Below are 12,633 nucleotides of genomic sequence, written 5' to 3'. Positions count from 1 at the left end.
ACAATTTCTTCTGTAACATTTACATTTTCTTCTGTAACATTTACAGTTTCTTCTGTAAAATTTATATTTTCCTCTGTAACATTTTCATTTTCTTCTGTAACATTAACGTTTTCTTCTGTAACATTAACAATTTCTTCTGTAACATTAACATTTTCTCCTTTAACATTTACATTTTCTTCTTTAACATTTACATTTTCTTTTGTAATATTAACGTTTTCTTCTGTAACATTTACATTTTCTTCTGTAACATTAACATTTTCTTCTGTAACATTAACGTTTTCTTCTGTAACATTTACATTTTCTCCTTTAATATTTACATTTTCTTCTGTAACATTTACATTTTCTTCTTGCAAGAGCTCAGGCAACATCTGGACATCGACCTTGTCCGTCTGTGTACCCTTATAACTTGTACTGGTAATATTTCCTATATGTACATGTACATGCATGTCCTGCGTACTTGCTACCATGGGTTTTCTGTCATCGGCCATTACCGGCTCTACCATTGAATCTCTGATTGACAGGAACTCACTTCTTTCCGCTTCTTTGTCAACGATAAGCCCAGAATTGGTGTCCTTTACTCCGACTCTGGCTTCTCTATCAGTTTGTCTCTTAGTCTCACATTCAATCCGCTGACCATTAAACTGTAAGCCTTGCATAGGATTGATTGTGATATTCATTTCATCAATTAGGTCACAACCTAATAACATGTTATCTCCAATGGGTGCTACATAAACTGGCCATTTGAAGGTTTCACTTCCCAGATTAACTTCCACCTCTGTAATCCCTCTTGTTGTCAAGTTCTTACCGGCCTCAGCAACTACCAAATTTCTTGCTGCTCTCCTTAGTTTTGGCCGTTTACTCCTAGGAATCTGATTATACAACTTCTCACTTAGAACCGTCACCTCTGCTCCAGTGTCAATAACTGCATTCGTCACAATCTTGTTAATGACCACTGGAACTGTAATGCTAGCTGCTGTCACCCGAGCAATGATAATATTTCCTTCTAACCCGTTGATCGGTTCTGCACTACCCATTACCTCCTTTGGTGTGTTCTCTTGTGTGTTCTGTTGTATCTCCTTAGACTCCTCAAACAACTTCTCTAGGCTTAAATCTAGGTCCCGTATATCTAGGCTATCTTCTTCAAATGATCTCTTTATATAAGCTGTATTCACTGATTTTTTCGGTTCAACCAAATGCTCTTTCATTTGGCAATGTTTCTCTTCATATTTCAAATTATTCTCTTTAACTTTTTCTTTACCATGTTTAGGGGCTGACACTTGGCCGATAGTCTCAACCCTTAGCAGTTTAAAGACTCTTCATTTTGGTTTTGACTCCTTTCATTATTCCTTATAAAACCACCTCTATTTTCTTTATGATTATGATAGGGGCTTCTCTTTTCTTTTGGACAATCTCGTATGTAATGGCCTTCCTCATTACAGTTAAAGCATCTGGAGTTCTTCATCTTGGTCGTATGGTCTCTATACACTTGCTTATTTTGCCATGGACTACTGTCATAATCCTGTTGTGTATAATACTTTGCCATTTCTCTTTTAATGGTTGTCTCTAGTGACTCCGAAATTCCTCTTTCAAACTGAGTCAATCTTTCCTCTGTTACAAATCTTTTTCCTCCTACTTTTCTGACCTCTATATCTTCGGACCCACAATTATTTCTATAACTGTCCTCTGTTGTACCAAGCTGACGGATGTTTCTGTCTCTTGAACCTCTCTTGTAAGTCTTATATAGCGTTACTTGGTGTATTGCCTCTGTTATGCTAGTAATCCTTTTTGTCAGTAGCTCAATAGCAATACTCTGGTCCGGCAATCCTCTAAGCATATACTCCACACTGAGTGTACTGTGTGTTGCTGTGTCAATTGTGGGGAAAGACTTCCTGACCAACATCTCGACCCTTGAAGCATACTCCTGAATTGTTTCTCTATCATACTTTCTCAGAGTATGAAGCTCTTGTCTGTATGTTTCCGGGTACCCATGATCTCCAAATCTATTTGACATGGCTGCACAAAGTGCTGAAAATGATCTTTTTGTCTCTGGTGTAAGAAATGAGGCATATACCATTGCTTCATCTTTGAGGGCTGTAACCAGTTCCATGGCTTTGGTTGATGGAGTCCAATTGTTCATTTCTGCAATCAGTTCAAATTGCATCACATATGCGTTCCATGGATCCTTTCCGTTATAGAATGGCACTCTTGTTCTGCGTCCATTATCATTAAATCTTGGAACTTCTGATGTATTGATATACTGTGGTCCACTGGGATGCTGCATTGGTAACAAGTCTAGCTCTGTGATTGGTTGATACTGTTGGAAATTTCTATTTTGAATTGGATATTGTGAAAAATTACTGTTCGGGGCTTGATTTTGTATATATCGGCTATTCTGTACTGTATTTTGCGAATAGTTACCTCTTTGCATTGTATTATAAGGATAGGTGTTGCTCACAAATTGTCTCTGAGTATACAAGTCCTTGTTAAGAACTGGATTCTGTGAAATGCTGCTGCTAACAATATCCTGGTTTACATGGCTATGGGTACCAGCATATACATTCGGCTCTATATACTCTGTTGACTGGGTAATTGTGTTGACCAGATTTTGATTAGGGTTTGTTTGACTTGAACTTGGTATCTGAAAGCTGTTTTGTTTGGCTGTTCTCTTTAATTCAAAATTTTCATTCTTTAAGGCATCTAATTGTCTTCTTAATTGTGTGAGCTCATCACTATCAGAATTGGTAGATCTTGAAATTAAAGCGCTATCACTTCGACTTTGAGTTGGAACAAGGAACGGATTAGTGTTATTCTCAATTTCTTTACTTATAACAGGTAAGTTGATAGTATGATCCATGGTACAAGGATTTTCATCAGTCAAATGAGTTATCTCCCTTTCTCCTTCATTAATTGAAGTAGGCAATATATTTGGATACTTATTTATTGTCTCCCCATTACTGAATTCAGGGATATTAAACCTTGCATTAAAATAATCATGAGAGTTTCTAGATTCCCCTGAAAAATGGGCCTCCATATTCCCAGATGATATGGCATGGTTGGGAATGGCTAAACTACTTGGTGGGTTTATTCCAGATCCCCTTCCTCTTCCCCTTCCTAAAGACATTGATCCCGTAGACATACTAGGTTGTCTATTTCTCAAATTATACATCCTACTTTTGACTGTTAAATGGAATCAAGAGTTTCAATTTATCAATCAACTTGGATTAAATTTTATCCTTGTTGAAATTGATAAAGAATTTCCTATGCCTTACTTTTAAAACACAATTTGGATTATAAATCTATCCTTACTTTGTGAAATAGACTATATACATTACAAACTTGAAATAGACTATAGACGTTCAACTTTGACCTTAATGAAATATAACTACAACTTAGATTTATATTTATCCTTGTTGTAAAACTTATTTTGTGAAATGTACTATTTAATTTACAACTTCGAAATAGACTATAATTTTTTTTTTTTAAACTTCGACTCTATCGAAAAATTATTATAGCTACAACTTGGATTTATATTTATCCTTGTTGTAAAAAAAGCTTATGAAATGGACTATTTAATTTACAACTTTGAAATAAACTATAAATTTTACAACTGGACCCTATTGAAAAAATTATGGTTTTAATATTATTATTCAACTTGGATTCAGATTTATTCCTGTTAAAAATAGACTCCTAACTTTAAAACTCAACTTGGATTAAAGTTTATCCTTATTGAATATGGTATTCAATATTAATCTAGCTCAACTTGGATTTTATTTTATCCTTGTTGAAATTTGACTTAAATTTTTTTATCTTTTAACATTCAACTTAGATTAGAATTTATCTTTGTTGATGTATACCCCTTAACTATTTTATTTCAACTTATAGATTCATATTTATCCTTGTTGATATATACTCAAATTTAATAATTATAACCTTTTCAACTTGGGTAAGAATTTATCCTTGTTGACATAGATTTTGATTAACTATATTATTTCTTTTCAACTTGGATTTATATTTATCCTTGTTGAATTTAAAACTACTGAAAGATATACTATAAGCTTGATTAATCTCACCAACTGTACTTTTCTCTTCTTTCACCTTTTGTTGAAGTGTCCTTTTTTATTATGTTCAGTTTTTTTTTTTAAGTGTAAACAAATATGGACAGTAACAATTTAAAATATTTTTACTTATCAATTGCGTGCCTAATAAAATATTCACGTAGATTCTTAAAATTTTCTTTAAAAAGAAAACTAAATTCGCTGCCACCAGTGTAACGATTGTTCTCAATCTTTCTTACAATACCTTTAGTCTGTAGATATTTATTCTATTCAATAGCTTTTCGAAATACATTAGCCAGGTTTTCTAAATAAAATAACAACTAAACTACTATTTCAAGAAATAGAAATTATTATTATTACTATAAATAACTACAAAGAATGAAAGTACAATATGTTTAACGGTTTTCTGTGATTTTCGTGCGTGAAGTATTTACCTATTAAGTTTCTGTAAAGATGAGTTCAAATTCGTTTTGCTATTCGGAAAATCCCCTTTTTATAATCCTTAGCACGCCTTATCCTTGCGCGTAAGAAAATAGGTCGCTACTGGTCAAGGTTAATCATATAAATCACTGTCAATACATACGTAAATATTGGATTATAAAGAAAGCAATCACGATTTCATACGTCTCGACACCGATTTATCAATATAAAGCATATAAACACAAGTAACTAAAGAAATGTAGGATTAATAACAAGTTAGAAAACAAAGATGTTATTCGAATGCCACATGTTGGCGGAATTTCGTAACGCTAAATCGGCAACTGCCAATTTTGCCGGGAACGACGTTACGTCAACACAAAGGTAAAACCGCGTTATTGAATGTTCACAACAGTCATGAAGGTACTCCCATTACGATCCTCATAATGGTCCATTATTTTGCAGTCTACACCATGTATTTAGAGCTTTTTAAAATATTTCTTTTTGGCATGTTTGTTCAAAGTGCAAAACTAGCTTAAAGTATGGTGATGTTGGGCTTATTAAAAAAAGTACTTTTTAGCTCACCTGGCCCGAAGGGCCAAGTGAGCTTTTCTCATCACTTGGCGTCCGTCGTCCGTCGTCGGCGTTAACTTTTTACATTTTGAACTTCTTCTAGAGAACCACTGAATGGAATGAAACCAAACATGGCATGAATGTTCCTTATGAGGTGCTGATCAAGTGTTGTTACTTTGTAGCCGATCCATCATCCAAGATGGCCGCCAGCGGGGGACTTAGTTTAACATAGGACCCTATGGGAAATGCATACAAATGACTTCTTTTAGAGAACCACTGAATGGAATAAAACCAAACATGGCATGAATCTTCCTTATGAGGTGCTCACCAAGTGTTGTTACTTTGTAGCCGATCCATCATCCAAGATGGCCGCCAGCGGGGGACTTAGTTTAACATAGGACCCTATGGGAAATGCATACAAATGACTTCTTTTAGAGAACCACTGAATGGAATAAAACCAAACATGGCATGAATCTTCCTTATGAGGTGTTGACCATGTGTTGTTACTTTGTAGCCGATCCATCATCCAAGATGGCCGCCATCGGGGAACTTAGTTTAACATAGGACCCTATGGGAAATACATACAAATGTCTTCTTTTAGAGAACCACTGAATGGAATGAAACCAAACATGGCATGAATGTTCCTTATGAGGTGCTGACCAAGTGTTGTTACTTTGTAGCCGATCCATCATCCAAGATGGCCACCAGCGGGGGACTTAGGGATCATAGATTTATTCTGACGAGGATGCTCCGAGCATGCTCGGAGGATGCTCGGAGCTTTTTAAAAAGGCTCTTCTCAGCAGTTTATGTGACAATAATTATCATGATCCATTAAGATGTCAATCAAATCTACACCACTTCTATAATAAGGAAAGTAAAGCATTATAGAGGAAGCTCAATTAACACCTGTGTAAACATCTGGTCTATTCAAATACGTTTTGCATGAAATTTTACAAAACTATAAAATAGATTAGAAATTCTTCAACAGTACTGTGTAATGCTTTGAAAGAAATCTCAAGTCTCAACAAAAAGTAAAAGTCATTTAAATATTTTCTTATTATATTTAATAATCATTCCTTTTTTATAATAAAAAATTCTGAAATTTTATAATTAGATGATACTATTTAAAAATAAATATGCTACATAAAAATTATCAAGACACAAACAGCAGTCAGGTGTCGATACTAAACAAGTTATTTTTTTTAGTCACTTATATAAGTATATATTTTTTTAAACTATTTAATAACTCAATAGTTATTTTAAATGTCGTATGTCAAATGAAGCATGGACTAAATGTATATAAGAATTTTTATATCATTTCATTAAATAAAATTAAGTATTTACCCAATTTTAGATAAGTATAGAGAGGTTACTATAAAAATAATGACAAACATATTACTTTTAAATCTATAGCACTTCTATTATAAGGAAAGTAGAGCATTATAGAGGAAGCTCAATTAACACCTGTGTAAAACATCTGGTCTATTCAAACAAATCTTGCTTTAATTTTACAAAACTATAAAATAGATGAGAAATTCTTCAATATTACTGTACAATGCTTGGTATCAAGTCTGCATAGAAAGAAAATGGGTTCTTAATAATTATCATTCTATTTCAATACACATGATACAAAAAAATACTAAAATTTTATATTTGAAATATAAATATATTTTAAATTTTTACTATACAAAATGAAAATATAAAAGTCATCAAAGACACAAACTATGGTTATTGATTTATAACCATACTACCAAAACATAGTTTATTCAGTTTCATGCGAAAAAGGATTGATCTTTTTTTATATTCCATTTATTTTTACAGTTGAGGGGAATGAACCCTCCATTTCATTGCAGAAAATTTTGTTTTGAGTCGTAAACATGTATCTTGGGTGTCTCAAAGTAATAAAAATATTTTATTTTGTAAACAGGGAAAAAAGGGGGAGAGGATTTGATTGGTTAACTTTTGGTGATGTCTACTTTCTTATATGCACTGAAAAGTTATGTTATATTTTACTGTAATACAGGACAGGATAAAACTTATTTGTCAAGTATTTCTTTATCTAAAACATGGATAAATTCTGTACATTTTTTTTTTGAAATATAACAATTAAACAAAGACTTATAGGGGGAAAATAATTTTACTCATACCATATATTTCTTTATTTAAAACAAAGCTAAATCCGCACAATTTAAAAAAAAATCAATTAAAGATAGACATACTAGAGGGATAACAATGGTGGTATTACCCCCTCAAACCAGGTTTCACGAATGAATTACATCTTTTCATAAAGTAGCCATAATGTTCTGTTAAAGAACTTAGTTTGCTATTTAAAGAAAAAAACATATTTCCATTGTTTAGTTAGGGGCATTACTACTTTAACAAGTAATTTTCAAAATTACCTACACAAGTAATGTGGAAAATGAGGCTGTTTCAAATATTACTTCTATATCATGAATAAGTAACTTCTGTTAATATTATTTTTATAGGTGTCCATTCATACAGGTTTTAATAGATTTAACAAATTTTCACAGACATCTGGTTATTTTCCCCATGAAATATAAAACTATTTAAATCCTTCACAAGCACTAATTACCTTTCTGATGCCACACTTCTTGGTCAAAGATTGGCCTCTTGTGGCTATTAAAATACCATTTCCCCTTAAAATCTTAGAGATAGACAGATATAACTAGATGGAACCTTGTGATTTAATTAAAACTTGAAGTTATTTATAAATTGAATATTAATCAAAAACAATTACATATATGTTCCTTAAATAATTGTAAATACTAATTTTTTTGAAGTTGTATAAAATAATTTATAAAAGTAATATTTTTGTCATTATTTTTAAAGTTACCTCTCTATACTCATCTCAAATTGGGTAAATACTAAATTTTATTTCATTAAATGATATAAAAATTCTTATATACATTTAGTCCATGCTTCATTTGACATTAAAAATAACTATTGAGTTTAAATATTATATAGTTAAAAAAAAAATACTTATATAAGTGACTAAAAAAAATAACTTGTTTAGTATCGACACCTGACTGCTGTTTGTGTCTTGATAATTTTTATGTAGCATATTTATTTTTAAATAGTATCATCTAATTATAAAATTTGAGAAGTGTTTATTATAAAAAAGTAATGATTATTAAATATAATAAGAAAATATTAAATGACTTTTACTTTTTGTTGAGACTTGAGATTTCTTTCCAAGCATTACACAGTACTGTTGAAGAATGTCTATATTTCTATTTTATAGTTTTGTAAAATTTCATGCAAAATGTATTTTAATAGACCAGATGTTTACACAGGTGTTAATTGAGCTTCCTCTATAATGCTTTACTTTCCTTATTATAGAAGTGGTGTAGATTTGATTGACATCTTAATGGATCATGATAATTATTGTCACATAAACTGCTGTAAAGAGCCTACTTAAAAAGCTCCGAGCATCCTCCAAGCATGCTCGGAGCATCCTCGTAAGAATAAATCTATGATCCCTTAGTTTAACATAGGACCCTATGGGAAATACATAAAAATGTCTTCTTTTAGAGAACCACTGAATGGAATGGAACCAAACATGGCATGAATGTTCCGTATGAGATGCTGACCAAGTGTTGTTACTTTGCAGTCGGTCCATCATCCAAGATGGCCGCCAGCAGGGGACTTAGTTTAACATAGGACCCTATGGGAAATACATACAAATGTCTTCTTTTAGAGAACCACTGAATGGAATGAAACCAAACATGGCATGAATGTTCCTTATGAGGTTCTGACCAAGTGTTGTTACTTTGTAGCCGATCCATCATCCAAGATGGCCGCCAGCGGGGGACTTAGTTGAACATAGGACCCTATGGGAAATACATACAAATGTCTTCTTTTAGTGAACCACTGAATGGAATGAAACCAAACATGGCATGAATCTTCCTTATGAGATGCTGACCAAGTGTTGTTACTTTGTAGCCGATCCATCATCCAAGATGGCCCCCAGCGGGGGACTTAGTTTTACATAGGACCCTTTGGGAAATACATAAAAATGTCATCTTTTAGAGAACCAATAAATGGAATGGAACCAAACATGGCATGAATGTTCCTTATGAGATGTTGACCAAGTGTTGTTACTTTGCAGCCGATCCATCATCCAAGATGGGCGACAGCGGGGGACTTAGTTTAACATAGGACCCTATGGGAAATACATACAATTGTCTTCTTTTAGAGAACCACTGAATGGAATTGAACCAAACATGGCATGAATGTTCCTTATGAGTTGCTGACCAAGTGTTGTTACTTTGCAGTCGATCCATCATCCAAGATGGCCGCTAGGGGGGGGGGGCTTAGTTTAACATAGGACCCTATGGGAAATACATACAAATGTCTTCTTTTAGAGTACCACTGAATGGAATGAAACCAAACATGGCATGAATGTTCCTTATGAAGTGCTGACCAAGTGCTGCTACTTTGTTGCCGATTTACTGTTCAAGATGGCCACCAGGATATTTTATTAAATAACGGGACCAATATTAATCAAAATTTGGCCTCAATCATTATTTGGGTATCTGTTATGATTTTTATCTATCTTTACATGATTTCTAAAACCAAAGTAGAGTCAGGTGAGCGACACAGGCTCTTGAGAGCCTCTAGTTTATGGACATTGTTTTTTTTTGCTGTGCATGTACTGGTTTTGTGTCCTAGATGGATATCCCATATCCTTTCTTTTCTATTACTCTTATCACTTGGCATCAGGCATCCAATCATGTTGTCCGTTGTCATCATTCGTTAGCTTTGTTGTTTTTGATATGCATATTTTCTATTCTAATATGTCTGTATGTTGGTAAAACTTAATCATTTTTTGTAAATACATGTGAATGTTTTCATTTTCAGATTTCCGATGGGTAGCTAAAGACATATGTGAAGTGCATTTACAAGTATTTAACCCTATGCCAGAAGAACTCAAAATTACGCAAATGGTATGATGATTTCATAAACATGCTTTAGTACAATATATCTAAAAACATGTGGTTTACAATCAGAACAATTCATCTATTCACTTACCAGTTTTCTTGAAAGTGGTTAATTAGTTTTATGTTAAAGCTGTTTTCTTAATGCTAGCAAGTTAAAGACTTGGTTGACTTGCTTGCTTTGTTTGTATAAATTTTTGCTCAAACATCGTAACTAAGATTGACATCCGCTATCAATAGATAGGCAGGGTTTCAGCTTGTATACATTATACTTATAAATGTTTTTGGAAGTTAAGCAATGTATACAAGTTGAAGCCCCGCTATCTATTGATAGCAGATGTCAATCTTAATTACAATGCTTGAGCAAACATTTATACAAACAAAGCAAGCAAGTCAATCAAACCTTTAACTTGCTAACATAAGGAAAACAGCTTTAAGAGTTATGCAAGAGATAGTTTATAGTATAGATATTTAATTTCTTGATTTTACAAAAGTTTGCATACAAGCCTATAGAAAATACGTACTTTGTTGAACATTTAAATTTGAGGTTAGCTTGTACCCATGAAATCCACAAAAATTGATATCCCTCAAATAATAATGATTCCACAGTAAACAGTATACTGTGGATTCATTTATTTTCGTGGGTACCTATTTTCGTGGATTGAGGAAAACTTGCATTTTCGTGGATATTTAATTTCATGGTTTTGATAAAGTCTGCATACATTCCTATAGAAAATTTGTAATTCGTTGAACACAGTATTGCAATTTAAATTTGAATGCATGGAAATATTTACCGACAATTTCAAATGTGATAATAGTAAGGCATATTAATTAAGGAAAATAAAGAAATTGAAAAAAAGAAGAGAGAAAAGCTAAAATGATGATAGTTAGTGACGTGTATGTGTGTATTTTTAACCACCATCTTCACAATACACTTTTGAATCTAAAGACCCGAAGCTGAGTTTTAAGAAAATTTTAGTTAGATTGTTTTGGCCTGTGGTGATGATTTTTACAGGCCCGACAGAAGTTTACAAGCCTGGGCTGGTGGGCCTGTGGTTGAGTGCGAAGACTGTAACCATCTGGTATTTCTCATGGAGATGTTGAGTTTACATCAATAAGACAGCAACCAAACAGTAAACAAAGATATCTAGATGGCCACATGTGGTCATCAATGATAAGACTATTTTCTAAATCCCCAAGAGTCTACAAAAGTAGTGAATTAATTTAAACAGAGACTATATGAAAGATGATCCATTACACAGCTAATTCCCCAAAAGGAAGAAAAACATGATATGGCAAAAGACAATCACTGATGAGTGACAGTGTCATACTTCATAGGTTAATGTTTCGAAAAACTGTTTTTCTATAGACTTACAATTTACAGACATGATTTTTTATTCTTTATAGGGTTTGTTGATAGAGGGTGTAGAAATGGAGATGTACCCTACTAATCCAGTGATACCTGCTGAATCTGGACCTTATCTAGTCAAAATGTTATGTCGACCAAAGTCTCACGGAGAACTAAATATATTAGGTATGATAATAACACCTTATAACCATTTGCTGCCACTACTTGGCATCTCAGTTAAGATTTTTATATCTTGTCTCCTGCAACAAAGCAAAATTGATTATTGAATGATGTCATGCTTTCCCCTTACTTCATTATTGTGACGTAACAATAGAGAAAAAACAGGATCCTTTTTGTCGAGCCTGCGACTTTTGTCGCAAAAGCAAGACATAGCGATCCTATATTCCGTCATCGGAATGTGGTTAAAGTTTTTGAAGTTTTAATAACTTTCTTAAACTATCCTGGATTTCTACCAAACTTGGACAGAAGCTTGTTTATGATCATAAGATAATATCCAGAAGTAAATTTTGTAAAAATAAAAATCCTGTTTATCCGTATTTTACTTATAAATGGACTTAGTTTTTCTGCCAGTTAACATTACATTCACTCGAGCTCTGTGGTTATTATAAATTTTAATAACTTTCTTAAACTATCCTGGATTTTTACCAAACTTGGACAGAAGCTTGTTTATGATCAAAAGCTAGTATCTAGAAGGAAATTTTGTGAAAATTTATTTCCTGTTTTCCGTATATTACTTATAAATGGACTTAGTTTTTCTTCCAGTTAACATTACATACAGTCTGCAGTTAAAGCTTTTAAAACATTTACTAGATTCATAAACAAAGGAGTAGGCCCGGTAAGACCCCCTTTTGGCCCCAAAATATAGCATTTTTACCAATTTGTTAAAATGTAAACTTTTAGCTATTTATTGGAAAGAAGAATACTTCTGTTCCATAAATATTGGCTGTTATTGACAATACAATGCACATGCATCAGGTAATAACATCATAAATTCATGCAATATTATAAAAAATTTGTCCGATGACCCCACCTTCCAACCATCATGGCCGACTTGGTTAAAAATAGAACATAGGGGTAAAATGCAGTTTTTGGTTTATATCTCTGAAACTAAAGCATTTAGAGCAAACCTGACAGGTGGCAAAAATGTTCATCAGATTTAGATTTATCTGCCCTGAAATTTTCAGACGAATCCGACAACCTGTTGTTGGGTTGCTGCCCCTGAGTTAGTAATTTTACAAAAATTTTGCAGTTTTTTGTTATT

At 33.0% G+C, this 12,633-nt stretch overlaps 1 protein-coding gene across 1 annotated transcript in view; it reads left to right on the top strand.

Moving 5' to 3' along the window:
* Positions 1-12,633, top strand: part of LOC127732201 (trafficking protein particle complex subunit 9-like) — a 66,598-nt gene that overhangs the window by 33,802 nt on the left and 20,163 nt on the right. The window contains exons 12-13 of the mRNA XM_052241277.1: positions 9,927-10,012; positions 11,411-11,537. Coding sequence (XP_052097237.1) covers positions 9,927-10,012; positions 11,411-11,537 — 213 coding nt within the window. The remainder of the gene's footprint in view (positions 1-9,926; positions 10,013-11,410; positions 11,538-12,633) is intronic.

Source organism: Mytilus californianus, unplaced genomic scaffold (assembly GCF_021869535.1).
Source record: "Mytilus californianus isolate M0D057914Y unplaced genomic scaffold, xbMytCali1.0.p SCAF_22, whole genome shotgun sequence".
Classification (NCBI taxonomy): domain Eukaryota; kingdom Metazoa; phylum Mollusca; class Bivalvia; order Mytilida; family Mytilidae; genus Mytilus; species Mytilus californianus.
Note: the sequence above shows the minus strand (reverse complement) of the source record. Positions and strands in the feature narration are given on the sequence as shown.